Below are 21,636 nucleotides of genomic sequence, written 5' to 3' on the forward strand. Positions count from 1 at the left end.
CCATTGGAATTGCATTTTAAAGGTTGTCGGAGGTGATAATTTTCTTAATTGAATAGGAAATCCCTAGTATACCTTAACCCACTTTGGGTAAAATCTATAACATTTTGTGGTTGAAAAGCATATTTTTCTATTTATGTACCATATGTATACAGACATTTTGTCTTGTGATCATGCATTTGAATGTTTGTTGAAGATATGTATTTTTCTTTAAGCTCAACAAACAATAAACTTGAACAATAATTTAACCAAGATATGAGCACAAACAACAATGTTTGCAGGGTCTTTCCTGTGCACCTTGAGTGGAAACAAGGTCTAATAACAGTGACCACTACATGCAGTCTTACTGCTACTCCCATTACTATATGCGGGTCGCACTAAATACCGACAACTCATGACCCCTCACGACAACTCACGACAACAATTTTTAAATGCACTTTAACAGAACATTTGAACATAAGTCAATCGTTAAATATATGCACAAGATGCACCCAAATCATTTTCAAACTGTTGAAAAAAATGTATTTTTTTACCCGAATTTAGTAACGAACGGTTGTATCCGCCATGTTGTCTTTCGACGCACTTGGACGATTCTATTATACCGCAGGGGTGATACAATATGCAAGATGATTATTTACCATTTTTTTTATGTATCTCATGGAGTTTAAAACAATATTATATTTAAGTTTCCCCTTTTAACTTCAAATTCCAGAGTGGCGGCTTAGTTACTAACAAGAAAGAAAAAATCAGCAGCTAAAACCAAAACAAAAAAATAAAACTCAGCCCTCAGAAATTACCTTGCCCCCTACGGTGTACTAGAATTGTCCAAGTACGTTGAAAGACAACTTGGCGAATATTTCCATTCGTTACTAAATTCTGGGTAAAAAACACCTTTTTTACAGTTAAAAAAACAATTTTTTCAACTGTTTGAAAGTGGTTTAGATGCATATGATTCTTGTACACTTATTTAACGGTTGAATTATGTTCAAATGTTCTGTTAAAGTGCATTTAAAAAATTGTTATCGCGAGTTGTCGTGAGGGGTCGTGAGTTGTCGGTATTTAGTGCGACCACTATATGCTATTTCAATGAAAGACACTAAAGACACTGTTGCCAGTTTTGTTCCTGCCTGCATGACTGAAGGCCCTATTTTGTACTTGCTTCAGGACACTTTTTGCTTATGGAAAGTGTCACCAAGCATAGTTTTTATACAAATTATTGTATGTTATGGAAAGTTATTTTTACAATGGTTTGTAGAAGTATTCCTTAACAGAAGTGACAGACATTGATCAGTTGAGCCGCATCATGGATCTAACTGGTACACCTGATGATGAAATCCTTGCCAAAATCCAGAGTGAAGATGTAAGTATACACATAACCATGTACAAGAGTAACACTACGCTGGACAAAAAAAGTAGGCCATATTGCACATCATATAAGTTGTCTCATTTTTTTAAATAAAATATCTGAAAGATTAATAAAAAAAGGAGTTGTAGGAGTACGATAAAAATTGTGCTAATTCTTTTCTGTGGAGAATTAATTTTTATTAAACATTTTCAACAACACACCATCTTCAACAATATCTATGCGCACAAATTGTGGACGGATGACGCACATGTATTGTACATGGTCTCAAAGTTAAATGCATGGAGCGTTCTTGGCTCATCCTTTATGTATTTCATGATTGAAAGTTCAAAATATAATAACACTTTGTCAGTGTCAACATGTCTTTCAAATCTACAACTGAAGAATAAAGTGCCTGTGCAGATTAATTTCTGGATAAACTAACCAATTTAAATAGTTTATTGACTGATAGCTGGAATGTAAACAAAAGGATGTGCTACATGTACTTTCCCGTAATACCCCGGAAGCCCATTGTTTTTGGAACCCCTAGGTCAAATTTAGAGGTCATTATGGCTAAAACAAAATAAATCTTGTCTGAGCAATGGTAACTCAAGATTGAGATTAATCTCAGCGGGGCATTTGTGTTTTGTCAATTCTTGGGTTTTTGAAGAGATCGTGCAACGAGCAGTAACACCTATTGTTACTGTTCTGATTTGTTTTTTCAAGGTGATATTTCCCCACCACCCCCTTCTTTTTCTTCTCCTTCTTCCCCTTGTTCCCTGAAACTCTTCTCTGGAATATAACTCAAGATTGAACTGAATTGAACCTTGAAACTCATAAGACAACTGAACCTCAAAACATGTATGAAGACAGCAAAGCTGTCATGATGTTATGATGACGTCATTTCATAACTCCTGAACCACACATTAGATTAACTGGCCAGTTAATGTGCAACTCAACTCGTCAACCACACATTAGATTAACTGGCCAGTCAATGTGCAACTCAACTCGTCAACCACACATTAGATTAACTGGCCAGTCAATGTGCAACTTAACTCCTCAAGCACACATTAGATTAACTGGCCAGTCAATGTGCAACTCAACTCGTCAAGCACACATTAGATTAACTGGCCAGTTAATGTGCAACTCAACTCGTCAACCACACATTAGATTAACTGGCCAGTCAATGTGCAACTCAACTCCTCAAGCACACATTAGATTAACTGGCCAGTCAATGTGCAACTCAACTCGTCAAGCACACATTAGATTAACTGGCCAGTCAATGTGCAACTCAACTCCTCAAGCACACATTAGATTAACTGGCCAGTCAATGTGCAACTCAACTCCTCAAGCACACATTAGATTAACTGGCCAGTCAATGTGCAACTCAACTCCTCAAGCACACATTAGATTAACTGGCCAGTCAATGTGCAACTCAACTCCTCAAGCACACATTAGATTAACTGGCCAGTCAATGTGCAACTCAACTCCTCAAGCACACATTAGATTAACTGGCCAGTCAATGTGCAACTCAACTCCTCAAGCACACATTAGATTAACTGGCCAGTCAATGTGCAACTCAACTCCTCAAGCACACATTAGATTAACTGGCCAGTCAATGTGCAACTCAACTCCTCAAGCACACATTAGATTAACTGGCCAGTCAATGTGCAACTCAACTCCTCAAGCACACATTAGATTAACTGGCCAGTCAATGTGCAACTCAACTCCTCAGGCACACATCAGATTAACTGGCCAGTCAATGTGCAACTCAACTCCTCAAGCACACATTAGATTAACTGGCCAGTCAATGTGCAACTCAACTCCTCAAGCACACATTAGATTAACTGGCCAGTCAATGTGCAACTCAACTCCTCAAGCACACATTAGATTAACTGGCCAGTCAATGTGCAACTCAACTCCTCAAGCACACATTAGATTAACTGGCCAGTCAATGTGCAACTCAACTCCTCAAGCATACATTAGATTAACTGGCCAGTCAATGTGCAACTCAAAGAGAGAATTCATCAAGTGTCTAGGTTCAGGAGCATACCACAATCACAGGTGATATGCCGAGTGCAAAACTACTATACTATGTGAGGAAAATCACTGAGCGCCTCTATACCATTCACAACCAAAGCTGTTCACTCCTCTGTAAATAAGCAACTGTCTTGGCCTCTTTAAGAGATTGAATGAAGTAAAGCAAGTTTAATTTTAGAGCCGAAATCCCTGCGTTGGTCACTAGTGTGGGAAAATCCTAGGCGTCTTAACATATATAACATAAACACTTTGCCCTGTAAAGTAGTTTGTGCATGAGAAAAGTACCTGCCCACTACTACCAAAAGTGGAGACGGAGATCTATGCTCCAATATCAGGTTACATTAGTACTTCTCAAGTGACATTGCAGAAAAAAATGATCTGGTATGGTAGTCGTTCTAAAATCTTTATTCAACAGTTCAACAGTTGAAATTGCATTTATATGCAAAGACCTTATTCATCCAAACAAAAGCATGATGAATGTGTGCGAGCAGTCCTGCGTTGACTAATTTAAGTTCTCATCCGCTATAAAATTTTAGTTTGGAGAACACTTCATCAAGTTTTTGGGCCACGTGATAGATGCAGTATGAATAGTATGCAGACACACACAAAACTGCTGCCATCACAGAATATCATCCAACATCACTGAGGTCCAGAGATTCATTGGAATGGTCAACTAACTTGAGAAATTAATGGAGCCATTGCACTAGTTCCTCATGAAGGACACAGCTTCAGTTGTTCTGCTTTAGCTTTAAGACGATGGGAAACCATTGAGAAGTAACCATTCGCTCCAACCTGGGGTTGTGAGAAGTTCTCTGAAACTACTATTGGTCTTCATTTTACTCTTGAAACCGACCACAAAACACTTTCTACTTCAGACAACGAAACTTTTTAAGATGCCCCGACTATTCTTCTGTTCTTCAATTGATGAGATTTAGTCCGACTCTCCAGTATGTTCTCTAGCATCAGACTACTGCTGATGCACTATCCCATACTCTAGTGGGTACACCAGACAAGACTGACACAACTCTGATTTCCGATATAACAAATTTCAAAAATCATGTCATGACTTCACTACCAGAAACTTCCCAGTGCCTGCTTGAAATTGTTACAGCTCAGAAAGCAGATAAGGAATGCACTCAGATAAAGGATGCATGTCACGCACATCCATACTGTGTCAGTGCTGGGAAAACCACAGTCATCTCTCTGTCCGTGGCATTCTTCTGTGTAATGATTGCATCGCTATTCCAAGATCAATAAGACTGCAATTGCTTGACCGTATCCATCCAGGCCATCGAATTGCTAAATGCTGTGACTAAACACGAACCGTATGGTCATCAGGTCTCTCCAAGAGCATTGATGACAAGATCTCCAAATATGTAACCTGCGCAAAGAATCAACCAGAACAAAGAGGACCTTTCATGCCAGAATCATTCCCCTTGCGTTGCTGGGAAAGACCAGGATTGGATTGGATCGAGTTTTGAGGGAAAATCTACTTACTATTCTCGCTGGATGGAAATTCATGTAACTCTCTCATCTCGCCAGCATCTGTAGTCCAAGTCTCACACTACTAGTTCCCCTGAATTCTAAATTAATCCTCACAAAATGTGCATGGGAAAAGGGTGTTTTCATCATTGTTAGGTCCAAACATTGCTCCAGTACTGCATGCAATGTATTGAGTGTTTTTCACAAAAAGGATTAAGGTGTTTTGACAAGGAACGATATTGGAATCATGGCCCCAATTCCGTTGAATCAATTAGCAATGCGCACAAGAGGTCAGGAGGAGTCAATCAGCAGCCTAGGACAATCTATATCCAAGAGCTACCCAAAGTTGGCGTAGGAGGACTTGGCAGTGGAGGCATTCCGTAATGTGTAGTAGGAGACGAACAACTATAATGCATATAGAGACAACCCTGAGTGAGTCAATCACTCTGGCTACAGTGATGGAGGCATTTCTAGACTCAAAGGCTCGGTACAAGATGGGCAAACAAGTGGCAGCATTGCCTCAACCAGTGATCAACAGAAAAAAATACAGGTTTCGCTGGTTGCTCTGGTGGGTGGTCTCCCTCTACAACATCATCCGTCTCTCGAGGAGTTTGACGAGATAGTTCATCAGCGTTGCGATTTTCTCTCCCAGACCGATACAGTGAAGTCATAGGTGCTGAGATTAGCAACCCATCGTTGATCTGTTGCTCCAAGTTCGCTGTCTGTAAATGACTCAAAGCATTATCAGTCCATACCACAAAAGTACTGCCGTAAAGATATTCCTCAAACTTTCCAGATATGTCCCACTTTAAACGTAACAATTACAACTTCATTGAACTGTACTGGCACATTGTCTTCTCATTTGATCGCAATGTGCGGCTGGCATAGGCTATGACGTGACCTTGTCCATCTTGATATTGTGACAAAACAGCCCCCAAACCATCCAGACTGGCATCTACTTCAACTCGCAGGTTTTTTCTGACACTCGCCAACCAAGGCATGTAATTCTCTGGTAATCTTAGCAAAATCTGCAACATACCTTCGGTAGTAACTGGCAAACCGTCAGAAAAGCTCTTAGCTGCTTCACTGATCTTGGTGTGGGCCACTCTCGTACCGCCTCAGTCGAGATGATAACCACTGACCAGATGTAGTGTGCTAATTTGGGCATCCTAATATTCATGGTAATGGAAATGCATCTTTTCTTGTATTTGCATTAAGTTTGCGATAATCAACACACATGCGCAGTGATCAATTCTTTTTCCTGGCTAGGACTATTGACATGCATACGGACTGTAACTCTCTTGGATGATGTCATTTTGAAGAAGATTCGAAATGTGCTGCTTCACTTCTTCGAATTGATTTTGAGGTATCCTAGGGAATGTCTGCGCAATTGGTTCGTCTGTCTTCGTAACGATGCGATGAGTAACAGTTGACGTATCGCCCAAATCAAAGTCATCTTTAGCAAAAATGTCTCGATGTTTATGAAGAAGTGCATGTATCATCTTAAGTTGTTCTTCAGACCCGTTAAATTCGGACAAGTCTACTGGGATGGGTTCATTCTGCTGTTCAACTGTTGGCTTTGGATTTGCATCTAAATGTGAGATTACAATCTCATTTATTGAGACTTGTTTAAAGTTCATGTCTTGATGGTTGCTGCTTCTCACAGAATCTACAGGGTGTAGTACTCCTATCAGTGTTTTACAGGGAATAAAAACACCTTCTGAAGAAAGATTAGCCACTCTAACAGGAAACTGACCAGAACTGGTATCTACGACTGTAGCCTCGGCCATTACCCCAGTATGAAGATGATCCGAATTACGTAGGGGTTCAATTACTGCATACTCTGCCAAGGTAGTCTTGCTGGTTGACATCACTGTGGCCCATGACTGGATAAACACGGGAGACTTTGCTGCGGTATGAACCAAGGCTGAATGTGCAACAGTCTTTGGTAAGTTCTTAGTGAGATCCTCGGACGGGCCGCGGCGAGGCGCCTCTGGCGCCTTGCTCGTGGGCGTGGAAGGCGATCGAACTTGACTGCTTTGGTAGCTTCATAATGTCAAATCTACACGCTCAACCAGTTGCACAGTATTAAATGAAAAGCAATGAAAATCTACACGCTCAACAAGTTGCACAATATTAAATGATAAGCAATGAAAATCTACACGCTCAACAACAGGTTGCACAATATTAAAGGCTATATAAGCAATGAAAATCTGCACGCTCAACAAGTTGTCTAACAGGCCTTATATCAAGTCAGGCAATTCTAATATTTAATAATAATTACTAGAAACTTTGATGGAATGATGGCAGCAGGTTACGTCGGGCTGTGGCATGTAGCTATGTGACATTAATTCGTTGACGGATGATACAACGTAATTCAAATAAAAAATAGTGGACCAAAAATAATGGAAAGAACACCTCTTGACGCTGTGGCTTCTTGTGCAAGAATGATTTGAGTCAAGCGCTGCCAATGCAGGATAGCTCCGTGCCACACCCGTAACGCCTCAGCGAACTGCAAGCATTCTTTTTAAATTGAAGTTACTTATAAGGAAAGGAATTCTGTGAATTAAAATAACTACGTAAACAATTGACTGTGTACCCAAAGTCAGTTGGTTACACTATATATATTTGGTTTGTATCAACTTGCCAGGTAGAGTTTGTTCTTTAGATAACTTTTTTTTCCTTATTCTACTACCGCAGAGTAGAAAATGTAAAACTACTACCGTGAATGTAAAACTAACAACTTAACAGGAGGCCTACCCGTTGACATTCCATGACTTTGTCTTGACAAATCAAAATACTTAAAGGATTTTGGTACTATTTTTAACACAAAACATATTGTCCACAGATTTACATTAAACTTACTCACTTTGAAGATAATGATGGTAGAAATCTTACCTTAAAATATTACTTGCTGAGGTGCTTTAGTTTTTGAGAAATGAGAAGAAAAACAAGACACAAAAACAATTTTGCATGTACAAACGTTTTAATCAGTTCTGGTATGTTATGCCATAACTGGTTAATCTGTTTAAAACATGCTAAAACTGAGACTAAAATTATTTTGGTGACATTGTTTAACTCATTTCTCAAAAACTACAGCACCTCAGCAAGTAAAATTTAAAGGGAAGCTTTCTACTATCATTATCTTTAAATTGTTCAAGTTAATGTAAATCTGTGGACTTTTTGTAAAAAATTCTCAGACCCTTTAAAGCCATTGGACCCTTTCGGTAAACAGTATTGTCCAAGGCCCACACTTCGTGTATCACAACTTCTATATATAATAACAAACCTGTGGAAATTTAGGCTCAGTCGGTCATCGGAGTCGGGAGAAAATAACGGGAAAACCCACCCTTGTTTCCGCACGTTTCGCCGTGTCATGACATGGTGTTTATAATAAATCCGTATTTCTCGCTTACGAGAATTTATATTGTTTTGATGTTTTCTCAAAAAGTAAAGCATTTCATGGAATAATATTTCAAGAGAAGTCTTTCACCATTACCTTCTGTACACCCTGTAAATTATTTGTAAATCTGTGAACTTTTATTTTTTTTTTCTGTACCGAAAGTGTCCAATGGCTTTAAAGGCAGTGGACACTATTGGTAATTACTCAAAATATTTATCAGCATAAAATCTCACTTGGTAACAAGTAATAGGGAGAGGTTGCTAGTATAAAACATTGTGAGAAACGGCTCCCTCTGAAGTAAGTTTTCGAGAAAGAAGTAATTTTCCACAAATTTGTGAAATCAAGCATCTGAAAGCACACAACTTCGTGTGGCAAGGGTGTTTTTTTCTTTCATAGTTATCTTGCAACTCTGACGACCAATCGAGCTCAAATTTTCACAGGTTTGTTATTTTATGCATATGAGAAGTGAGAAGACTGGTCTTAGACAGTTACCAAAAGTGTCCACTGTCTTTAAATGTAATTTTACATGGTTTTTATTGACAATGTCAGCCATACAAGCGCTGAAAATCATGATTTTGTTATCATTGCGTAAGAAATTTAAAGGGAAAAGAAGGGTGCGGACATGAGACGGGACCTTTACTCAACACTTTTGGCCTGCTCAAAATGTGATATCTCAAGACAAAGCAACATTGTGTACTGTTTTACACTGCCCTGACCAAACCTGTTCTACAAAATGATGATGTCCCATGTCTTGGCGAGATTTATGTTGTTACCGTCCCCCTATTCAACGAGAAATACCTATTTGATTTGTCCTATGTATCTATCAATTGAGTTTAAAGGCTCTTGTCTGATGGTTAGGGCTATTTGAAAGGCATCGTTTAATAAACCTAGACATTAAAAATAAGGTGTTCGTGAGTGATAGTACAAATTGTGATTGAATGAGTTGGCGCCAAATTGTTAACTTATAAATCAAATGTCTGGATCAGAAGTATTAGTTTCCCAACATAAAATTTCAAGACATTTAATGGAACAAACATGTATAGTGTACAGTCAAATATTTTCTGGAGATTATTAAACTGATAACAGGGATATACATGTAATCATTGTAGCAGAACTTAATTAAAATACTTTGTAAAGTGCCTGGAGATAACATTGTATTAGGCGCTATATTAATCAAATATATTATTTTTTTGGAAAGTTTGGATCGTCTTTAGATTGACCTCGTTTCACTTAACGATTTTGCATAGGCACGGAACTTTGTTAAGTCTCAACCGAAAACAAAGAAAAAAGATTTCCGTGGATATTTTGCTGGAGCAAATGAAATTGCTGTTGACCTTCTTGAGAAAATGCTTCTGTTGGATGTGGACAAGCGTATCACTGCAGAAGAGGCACTGAGCCATCCATATGTTGCCAAATATCATGATGAAACTGATGAGCCTATTGGTAAGCAGTTTGATGATTCCTTTGAACAGCAAGACTTGACTGTGCAGCAGTGGAAAGGTGAGCCAGTTACTTTATGTCATTTCATTGGATTATTTCATCATCAATACAATATTGTTTCATATCATTATTTACCAACGTTTCATTATTAATTTATTTAAGTTAATTTAATGTAACCTTATTTATTCTTTTATTTAATTCTGTATTTATTTTCCTTATTTCTTGCTTTTTTATAATTGTTTTTTTTTCCCGTTAATGTTCTGTCTTGTACTATTGTAACTTGTTTGTTGTTCCTTGTATTGGTCAAATAAATAATAATAATAATAACCCACACCTGTGGCGTTTGTTAAATCGCTCCATTATTTTGCACAAATGGCACGATGGGTACAATTACCTCCCCCGTTGTGCAATCGGGTGAAACTGCATGTCATAATAGAGTTAAGGAATAAAGTAAATGACGTCAATGATGCCATAGACCATATTTTGTTTTGAACACAAGTTAGAGCTACGCATGTATTACAAAATGACCGTAAATAATTTCCACAAATGAACAGCTACATTGTTAAACTATTATTTAGCTGAGATGTTAAAAAATATCAGTTAGCTACAACAGTCATTGTCAGAATCGACAATATGTAATCGTGTTCTGAACGACAGGCGCAAAATAACGTTCACTTGACACAAAATAAACTTCAAATATTCTTATTAAATAAATCTCAGGGGTATTTACAACATAATCAAGGTATAAACTGAAGTGATGGCTTCCGGACTTTAATAAACTTATAAAGTATATGCTTCACGGAATGGTTCTTGTTCTCCTTCTCACATCCAGGTATAAATATCGTACAACAGCTACAATAAATAAATCAATGTATGTTGTCTCTCTTTGTGCGTCACTTCTCAATTTATAGGCAACTTAAAACAAATAAATAAACGATAATTAGGGTTCTGCCAAATTTTTCAAAATCATTGTTGCTTCGTTTAAAACCTTCACTGGCAGCAAACCTCGTCTTGCGGGTGAATCCCAACCAGCACCACACTCTGTGTCCCTGCCGTGGTCGTCCTTGCGATCCAGACTTGGGTACGGTGAGAGAGGTAGCTGATTCTAGGGGTTAAATGGTCATCTATAAACGAAATTAACATACTAGGTTTCCCTACCAAAAGCACATCAGATAAATACATTCTTGATACAACATAATTTCATTACCACTTCAAACACTTTCGTTGATGTTTTTCATCGTGTTGAAACTTAAAGATTTTTGAGGGAAAACAACTGAAACTGAAACTGTTTGCACAATTGATTAAATCATCAAACACTTGAATTATATTTATGAACTCTGACTTCATCATCGTAACCTTGTAAACCTTGGAGCCGTTTCAACACTTCCAAGCAAATAATACAATTTTATCAAAACACATTTTAGTTCTCAACATCTATAAAACAAATCAACTTACGGTAATTAATTGGAGAGGAGTCTTTGGCTTCACACTGCCGTTGCTGTAGAGATTGGTCAACTCTGACTGAGTACACTAAGTGGCTCTCGGCCATAACTTTGGCTGGCCGGCCCAATACTGATACGGTGGCTGTATCCACTCGCCTGCTGGTTTGGTCGGCAACCCTAACATTCACATTCAACACGTCCTCTCTCTCTCAAGCTCACATTGCTTTAACTTTCTCAGCACATTTTCACACTCCACATTTACTTTCCTTTATCCAACTGTTTCAATGAAAAAATACGAAGGCATTTGCCAAAAAAGGAGGGGGGGGGGTTCTTAATTACCATGACCATAAGGGTGGCTTGGTTAAACAGACTCGGTCAATCTTCCTAGGCACCTTTGGCTCGGTTAAACTACCCATGCGGAGTGGGTAAGTTACCTGTCAGGATATGCACAATCTTATTTTTAAATTCCTAATTTGTTCAAAGTCAATGAGTTTCTTTCATGCTACTAATCATAGAGGTAGAAAATATATCTATGGATCATACAACGTCAAGCGAAAAAACAAATGTGACAAGCCTAGCGTGCCATTTAAAGTCTGAGATTGTGCTCAAATATCTTGCAGTTATTTGGGCACATAAAATGCTATTTGGGTGATTTTTCAGGTGGAAAAACCACCATGACAGAAAGCAAGTAAAGGGCCAAAGCCAAAAGTATCGTTTGTGTGACAGGACGGAATTTGATGTAGTATTTTCAGTGCATTTAATAATAGAACCATTAAAACACAAATTAATTGATGGTGTGTAAACAAGGAACTGACCCAAGCAAGCTCCCAAAAAAATTGAATGGTATTTAGTTTGTTGCCATAGTAACACAAATTTATTCACGCGACAGGACGGATCGATAGAAACATGTGTTTGAAACATTCAATTATCTTTTAAATTTTATCAAATTTAATGCAACTAAATACATTGTTTTATTTTATAATCAAGTATACCCTTATATACTCTAACCTACAGAAAAAGAATAATTTTTGCATGTTTCTTTCTTTCAATTACTGGAGGATTAATTATCGTATACATGCCACAGGACGGAAATGTGACAGGACGGAATTTCGTTCACATGGTTTTAATCAATTATATAACCATTATAAAAATGGGTCTAATTAAATGTTTTTAATCCATTTAAGCCAGTGTATAAATAACCATATGAAAACAAAACATACAATGGGAAACTGACTAAATAATTCTGTCCTGCCAAACTTGTTTTCCGTCCTGTCGCACCTATTTCCGTCCTGTCGCACTTGTTTTTGTCCTGTTATGAACACTACGTATTGCCTCATTAAGTTAATTGGAGGAATTAATTGAAAGCAAATATGCTTAAAGTGTCAAACACACTTGTCATTGATAGTTTGGAAGAGTTCATACAAATAAACGCAAAATTAAGCATTTGAATATTAACTAATATATGTAGATAAAAAAATGCAAGGGACGGAATTGATACCTTTAGATTTGCATATTCGCATAAATTAAACAAATTATTTTAAGTATTTGGTTTAGATACGTGTGCTCCATGACCAGCTAGTCTATATACAAAAATAACAAAACTAATAAATCTGTTAATTAAGTTATTATAGTTTTAATTACCTCAGAGGGAGCTGTTTCTCACTATGTTTTAATAATAATAATAATATCGAAGTCTTATATCATGTAGCGCACGTATCTACATGTACCAATTAAGGTACTCAAGGCGCTGAGTATATACAAACTTTCAGAAAGATACATGTAGGTTATTGCAGTAATGAATTCTGAGACCCAATTATTTAGCACCTTATAAGGGTTTACAAGGTGCTACGGCGCATTAAGCAGCCACAATCAGGAACACCGGGGCGAACCCCTTCTCTTTTATACTATCAACAGCTCCCCATTACTGGTTACCAAGTAAGGTTTTATGCTAATAGCTATATTGAGTAATTACCAATAGTGTCCGCTGCATTTAACATGGGCACAATGAAGTAGCTTAAAATTTCCAAACCGCAAACTTAGTTTTTCAATATTTACTATTCTCAACAGAGCTTACTTTTCAGCTGATTCAAGGAGTAAGACAACAAAGCAGAAGGTAATTAGCTCAGCTTTGGCGCCAAGGCTTGGAGATTGGAGGGCTTTACAATTACAACAGTGTCAACAAAAACAAGTTGCTGTTCAGGGTATCTGGGCAAAACATGATGTTATCGATGTTGGCATACAAAATAAATTAGTGTTGAATACAAATTTGAATAGGCAATTTTGTTTGTTCATTCAAATCTTGCTTGATTTAATATTTTCATGTTCCGACAACTCAGCCTATTTTCCGACATCCCTACAGATGTTCCGACACCCCTATATTTCGACACCATTGTGTTCCGACACCCCTATGTTCCGACAAGTTATTTTCACACTATATTACTCTGAACAAAAACACAACTTCTATTCAGGATTCCCGGCGAATTTTGGCCGAGAATATTAGTTTGAACATTCATACATTAAAGTTGAATAAAAAAATCCAACTCTTCCCTGCATTGCACCGTGTAATTGTGTAATTTCTTTCTTTTGCCCCCCCCCCCCCAAAAGGTTAAGTGTTCGTAAAAAACGAACACAGAGGGGTTTCGGCTGGTGGAACAAAAATAGAAAATTTGAGATCACTTCTGGTTGACCCAGAAGTAGAGGTCACGGTTTTTCAAAGTTTATTTTTTATGCCTAAGGAGTCTATAACTGAAAAAAGTTTAAAAATCGGTTGTGTAGTTCTTAAGATATAGTCCCACTTCCGGTTGACCCGGAAGTACAGGTCAAGTTGGGGTCACGGTTTTTCAAAATTTATTTTTAATGCCTAAGGAGTCTAAAACTGAAGAAAAAAAAATTGAAAAACGATTGTGTAGTTCTTCGGATATGGTCCCACTTCCGGTTGACCTGGAATTTGAGATCAACTTGGGGTCATGGTTATTCAAAGTTTATTTTTAATGCCTAAGGTGTCTAAAACTGAAAAAAGTGTGAAAATCGGTTGAGTAGTTCTTGAGATATGGTCCCACTTCCGGTTGCCCCGAGGTAGAGGTCAACTTGAGGTCACGGTTTTCAAAGTTTATTTTTTAATGCCTTGGGAGCTTATAACTGAAAACAGTTCGAGAATCTGTTGTATAGTTCTTGAGATATGGTCCCACTTCCGGTTGACCCGGAAGTAGAGGTCAACTTGAGGTCAAGGTTTTTAAGATTATTCTCCAACCCCAAAGGAGTCTATAACTACAGACAGTTTAAAAATCGGCCGTTTGCTTCTTGAGATATGATGCTGCAAAAATTTCTTAATTAAATATGCAAATGAGGGTCACGTGGTTAATTAATTAAGAATTTTAAAATTGTTTACATTTAGGATAAAGCTTATGTTCTAAGAAGAAGAATAATAATAAAAAAATATAAAAATCGCTACGATTACAATAGGCGTTTCAGCTGTTAGGCCGAAACCCCCAAAAATAATAATAATAATGGTAGCCATTAATAATAATAAATAAAAAGTCCTACCACCCACAGCCCTCTTCTTAATATACCAACATTTCTATTATAGATAAGAATAAAAATTTTCATGTAAATTAAAGTTCTCTGGGGGACTACATGAAGATAGGTTAACAGGGCGTTTATGGATTAAATTGTGGTAAGGTGTAGTTTATTTAAGTCGCACCGTTTTTTTTTTAAAATAGCTAACACAAAATGTTGGTGCAGTTTGTCATAGGGGTGTTTGGGTTGTCGGAATATAGGTGTGTCGGGACATAGTGGTGTCGGAATGTAATGTGAGTTGTCGGAACATAGGGGTGTCGGAACACAGAGGTGTCGGAACACAGTGATGTCGGAATATAGAGCAGTCACCAATTTCATTATCGGTGTTTGTTGTGAGCTTCTGATTAGTCTGTAAATGTGTACGATTTTATATATAACGACAAGCTTCTAATTTCACATCAAGTGCATCAGTAGCCATGATATTTTAGTTTGCCGGAATGCGTTTTGGGGTTTTAGTCTCAGCACAGGACCTTTTACTGTTAACCTGTCAATTCCTGTCTTGAATTGAGAGACTATGTTTACCCTTTTTGAAATGATCATCCATTATGGAACATCTGCAGCATGGCATTATTAATAAAACAGTTTTACTTCAAGACTAGAACTGGCAGTGTTTACAATACAAAACTCCAGTGCTGCGATGTAAAAGAAAATGCTGCTGGGTTTGTTTGTCAAAGTTAATCAAACGCAATAATAACTGGAGCGGGTAAATTGCTTTAATTTGAAAGTACAAAAACTAAATTTGCTGCTCATTTGCTAAAATTGACCAAGAAAACCTATAATAACCCTGGTTTCGTTCAGGAACCCAGTAGTGCCCAAGATCTTTATTATTAAGTCGTTTGTCTTAAAATTGTGGCAATCAAACAATTGAGCGCCTAATGATACCATTAGTGTTTGATGAGACAAATTGTATGATACATGTTATCATGATATTGGTTAAATCCGAAGTTTGTAGGATGAGGTTTTATGGATTGTTCAGTTTAGTAATAGTGAAAATAGGATGTTATTGCAGGTGAGGTAAGAAGAAGAGAAACGCAGAAAGTGATATAAATATATTGTCTTGTATACAATTGTACTTTATTATAGAAATAAAAATAAACAAAAAATTCCTGTATGTAACTGGTTCTATAATGTTTCTAACCTATTTTCATGATGGAGCCTAATGGTAACCTTTTTTTGTAATATTTCTTAAGATTACCCAAACAGTTCTTGGATTAATATTCAAGTATGTTTATTTTTTAAATAAGAGTTTTGAATAGTCTTGGGAGATTTATGTAAAAACAAAAACGGTGATAAAGGAAATGTAAACCTTTATTGTTGTTGTTGTTGTTGTTTTTTTGTTTTTTTTAATAACTCTGTGGAATATCTACGTTTTTCTTACAACCTATCCACCATAATTGTTCCCGTCATGAGGATTTGAAATAAGTATTCAATTTGCTATAATTACTTGATTGAGATACATTTTATTAGATGACTAAGCAAGTTAATGTTTGAAAAGCAAACCCAGCTTCGTGCACAAAGAAGACGTTGATTAAAGCAGTTTTTGGTTTTAGTATTATTTTCAAAACGTCAGTTTTGACAACACTGTACACTAAAATTATTTACTCAAAACAATTGTTATATAATAACAAGCAATGGAGAGCTGTTGATAGTATCAAACATTATGAGAATCGGCTCCCTCTAAAAATATTTGAATTTGATTTCGAGACCTCAAAATTAGATTTTTAGGGTTCCGAAATCAAGCATCTGAAAGCACACACATTTTGTGTGCTAACAGTGTTTTTTTTTTATTCCACTTTTATCTCGCAACTTCGACTACCAATTGAGTTCAATTTTCACAGGTTTGTTATTTTATGCATATGTTGAGACTGGTCTTTGACAATTACAAATAGTGTCCAGTGTCTTTAAGTATGTATTTTAATCTTGTGTTTTACTCAACGACCCACTTTACTCAGCTTATCAGTTAGTGTACTTAAACGTAGATGAAAATGTAACTGTTGGATTTATTGTTTGATCAAAAGTTCAAAGTATGGATCAAAAGTTCAAAGTATGGACAAAAGTTGGATAGTTGGTTGCTCCACAAACTAATTTGCACAACAAAACGTCCACGTTAAGGCTTCTGTATCAATTCAATAAACCAAACTTAATAATTTCAGTTTTCTCTGAAATAATGTTCCAATTCAAAGTGATTTGACGTCAAAGTCCTCCTTCGTCTTTATTTAAACAATTTTTGGGGTCGAACAAAGAATTGACTAGAGTGGGATTCGAACCAACGACCTCCTGATTAACGTGCCGGCGCTCTACCAACTGTTGGCGGTGTCTCTATTTAGAGCGCCGGCACGTGTATCCGGAGGTCGCTGGTTCGAATCCCACTCTAGTCGATTCTTTGTTCGACCCCAAAAATCGTTTCATAATTTACCCAGTCAGTGGTTTATATTTATTTAAACAAAACTAACTTTTCCTACATACGCTTAGGTGGACGTTATGTCAATCAAGTTTTTAAATGCTATGTTTATGAAGGTTCGCTCAGTATGGTCTCTACAATAAGAAGTAGACAATCACAATTTACAATAAATGTTCTGATACTCCAAGTCTTTAAACGATCTCACATAATGTTAAAGGATTCGGGTACTTTTTCAAAATGTCCACAGATTTACATTAAACTTACAGGGTTTTAAGATAATGTTAGTGGAAATTAGTGGAAAGCTTAACCCCTTCAAATATTACTAACTGATGGTGTGTAGTTTTTGAGAAATGAGTAAAACGTGTCACAAAATAATTTGCGTCTCAGGAAGACCAAAATTGTTTTAGCATGTAAAATCCCATTAACCAGTTATGATATTATACCAAAACCATAGCATAACTGGTTAATACGTTTTTACATGCTAAAACTGAGACGAAAACTATTTGTTTTACTCATTTCTCAAAAGCTACAGCACGTCAGTAGATAAAATTTCAAGGGAAGCTTTCCACTATCATGATCTTCAAACTATGTAATGTAAATCTGTGGACATTTTGTTTTGTGTTAGGAAAAAGAACATAGACCCTTTAAGTGTGGTTTAATAGTGCTTTTGAGCATACATGTATATAGCCACCAGATTTCCATGTCAAAACATCAAATATTCTGGAAACGGGACGGATCATCCTCTCATGTGCCAGTTCCTTTGGGGAGGGAGTTGCCCCACCCCTTTTCGGGGGCTTGTCACGCCCCTTTCGGGGGATGTGCCACGCCCCGTGCACGGAGCATGCCCCGATTCGGGTGTTTGCCACGGGGATGCGCCACCCCGTTTCGGGGGTTTGTAACGCCCCTTCTGGGGGTTTGCCAGTTTGAGGGGGGGGGGGGGTACTTACTAAAAATGCCGATACAGCAAAAAGTGCAGGTTGTAATCTCGCCGTGATAGAAAACAAAATGCTCAGATTTTAGCCGAGTATAATTTTAAGAATGTTGAATCGTAGCAAGTTCAGAGCGAAATATTTTCAAAGCGCCCCAAACATTTTAACTGGTAGTAATCAATTTGAGGCCAAATCTTTGTGCTTTTAAAATTTTGTCGGGGGACCTGTGGGCTCAATCTGTCACCGGTCTGGCCCGGGCATTTGTTTTATTGCCTCGGCGTTTCGTCCGAATGACCCCTTAGATGGTACCTTCCTTGCTTCTCGGTTTGTGCTGGCTTGATCAATTTGTTAACATTGTGCTCGTGGTAAAAACAATCAGAGATTTCTGTAGATTTCAAGACAATCGAAGTTGGTGCATATAATTTTACTTCTCAAATTAAATTGAGTTAATGCTCTGATTAAATTTAGTTATTTGTACCATATTTGGCGAAAAAATTCAGAGGGAGCTGTTTTTCACAATGTTTTATACCATCAACCTCTCCCCCATTACTCGTAAATCAAGAAAGGTTTTATGATGATATATATTTTGAGTAATTACCAAAGTTGTAATTAAACAATGTGTTTCTTAAGTACTTAATCTCACAACAAAAACAAATGAACAGGTTGGGGAGTGAAAAACAAATGAACAGGTTGGGGAGTGAAAAACAAATGAACAGGTTGGGGAGTGAAAAACAAATGAACAGGTTGGGGAGTGAAAAAGTTAATTTTGTTCTAAGCTGCTTTCGAGATCGGATTCAGAAAATGGTCAAACCAAGAGGTATTCTGTCTGAAAAACATTGGCCAGCAAATTTTGATAAAACTTATACACCTAAAGTCAAATCTCAAAATATAAAAAAACAAACAAGTCGAGACTTAAACAGATGTTTGGATTCCTACCTCAAAACAAATTTGGTTTCAAAATCAAACTCGGGAAACTACGTCACTTAAGAGGTAGATTATGCCCCCATTAATTATTTTAGTTCACTGCCTTAAACTAATTATAAACTGCTGGATGAATCTCATAGTGGTCGGGACTTTTTTCAAAATATATACGGCCAAGGTCGCATCTCAAAACTTTCCAGAAATGTCTTTTCAAGAAATGTCTTTTTTCCTCTTGCATAGAATGCTGATTTCAGTTTCGATTTCAGTTTCGATTTTAAGTTCAGGGGAAGAATTTTTGTTTAAAAAAAAAAAAGGGTAGAAAAAAGAAAAGACAAATTCTCAATCCCAAAAGAAACAAGTAAAAATAAAGGGGTGAAAAATGTTTGTTTTTAAAGAAAATGTAGGAAATTAAAAACAAAATACCAGATCGAGCTGAGATTAGTTTTCTACCAAGAAACATAGGTGTGCTGAAGCGACTGGTTGAATCGCAGCATGATCTGAGCAGAAATATTTTTAAATGGCTCAGATCGAGCTTAGATTAGTTTTCTACCTAAAAACATGCTGTCCTGAAGCGACTGGTTGAATCGCAGCATGATCTGAGAAGAAATATTTCTAAATTGCTCAGATCGAGCTTAGATTAGTTTTGTACCAAGAAACATGGATATTTTGAAGCAAATGGCTGATTCTCAGCCTGATCGGAGAAGAAATATTTCAAAATTGCTCAGATCGAGCTTACCAAGAAACATGGGTGTCCTGAAGCGACTGGTTGAATCGCAGCGTGATCGGAGAAGAAATATTTCAAAATTGCTCAGATCGAGCTGAGATTAGTTTTCTACCAAGAAACATAGGTGTGCTGAAGCGACTGGTTGAATCGCAGCGTGATCTGTGAAGAAATATTTTAAATTGTTGAATCGCAGCATGATCTGAGCAGAAATATTTTTAAATTGCTCAGATCGAGCTTAGATTAGTTTTCTACCTGAAAACATGATGTCCTGAAGCGACTGGTTGAATCGCAGCATGATCTGAGAAGAAATATTTTTAAATTGCTCAGATCGAGCTTAGATTAGTTTTGTACCAAGAAACATGGATATTTTGAAGCAAATGGCTGATTCTCAGCCTGATCGGAGAAGAAATATTTCAAAATTGCTCAGATCGAGCTTAGATTAGTTTTCTACCTGAAAACATGATGTCCTGAAGCGACTGGTTATATCGCAGCATGATCTGAGAAGAAATATTTTAAATTTGCTCAGTTCGTGCTTAGATTAGTTTTCTACAAAGAAACATGGGTGTCCTGAAGCGACTGGTTGAATCGCAGCGTGATCGGAGAAGAAATATTTCAAAATTGCTCAGATCGAGCTGAGATTAGTTTTCTACCAAGAAACATAGGTGTGCTGAAGCGACTGGTTGAATCGCAGCGTGATCTGTGAAGAAATATTTTAAATTGTTGAATCGCAGCAAGATCTGAGCAGAAATATTTTTAAATTGCTCAGATCGAGCCTAGATTAGTTTTCTACCTAAAAACATGATGTCCTGAAGCGACTGGTTGAATCGCAGCATGATCTGAGAAGAATTTTTTTTTGTAATTGCTCAGATCGAGCTTAGATAAGTTTTGTACCAAGAAACATGGATATTTTGAAGCAAATGGCTGATTCTCAGCCTGATCGGATAATAAATATTTCAAAATTGCTCAGATCGAGCTCACCAAGAAACATGGGTGTCCTGAAGCGACTGGTTGAATCGCAGCGTGATCGGAGAAGAAATATTTCAAAATTGCTCAGATCGAGCTTAGATTAATTTTCTACCAAGAAACATGGGTGTGCTGAAGCGACTGGTTGAATCGCAGCATGATCTGAGAAGAAATATTTTTAAATTTCTCAGATCGAGCTTAGATTAGTTTTGTACCAAGAAACATGGATATTTTGAAGACACTGGTTGAGTTGCAGCGTGATCTGAGACGAAATATTTTTGAATTGCTCAGATCGTGCTTTGATTAGTTTTGTACCAAGAAACATGGATATTTTGAAGCAAATGGCTGATTCTCAGCCTGATCGGAGAAGAAATATTTCAAAATAGCTCAGATCGAGCTTAGATTAATTTTCTACCAAGAAACATGGGTGTCCTGAAGCGACTGGTTGAATCGCAGCGTGATCTGAAAAGAAATATTTTTAAGCTCAGATCGAGCTTAGTTTTGTACCAAGAAACTTGGTGCCCTGAAGCGACTGGTTGAATCGCAGCGTGATCTGAGAAGAAATATTTTAAATTTGCTCAGTTCGTGCTTAGATTAGTTTTGTACCAAGAAACATGGGTGTGCTGAAGACACTGATTGAGTTGCAGCGTGATCTGAGACGAACTATTTTTAAATTGCTCAGATCGAGCTGATATTTGTTTTCTACCTAAAAACATGCTGTCCTGAAGCGACTGGTTGAATCGCAGCATGATCTGAGAAGAAATATTTCTAAATTGCTCAGATCGAGCTTAGATTAGTTTTGTACCAAGAAACATGGATATTTTGAAGCAAATGGCTGATTCTCAGCCTGATCGGAGAAGAAATATTTCAAAATTGCTCAGATCGAGCTTACCAAGAAACATGGGTGTCCTGAAGCGACTGGTTGAATCGCAGCGTGATCGGAGAAGAAATATTTCAAATTGTTGAATCGCAGCAT

The 21,636-nt window shown here is 37.3% G+C and overlaps 1 protein-coding gene across 1 annotated transcript in view; it reads left to right on the forward strand.

The window, feature by feature from the left end:
- LOC117306750 (mitogen-activated protein kinase 14B-like) overlaps positions 1–13,769 on the forward strand; it is an 80,830-nt gene extending 67,061 nt beyond the window's left edge. The window contains exons 6-8 of the mRNA XM_033791233.1: positions 1,278–1,357; positions 9,512–9,764; positions 13,214–13,769. Coding sequence (XP_033647124.1) covers positions 1,278–1,357; positions 9,512–9,764; positions 13,214–13,263 — 383 coding nt within the window. The 3' untranslated portion in view covers positions 13,264–13,769. The remainder of the gene's footprint in view (positions 1–1,277; positions 1,358–9,511; positions 9,765–13,213) is intronic.
- Positions 13,770–21,636: the final 7,867 nt, after the last annotated feature.

This window comes from Asterias rubens, chromosome 2 (genome assembly GCF_902459465.1).
Source record: "Asterias rubens chromosome 2, eAstRub1.3, whole genome shotgun sequence".
Taxonomy (NCBI): Eukaryota; Metazoa; Echinodermata; class Asteroidea; order Forcipulatida; family Asteriidae; genus Asterias; species Asterias rubens.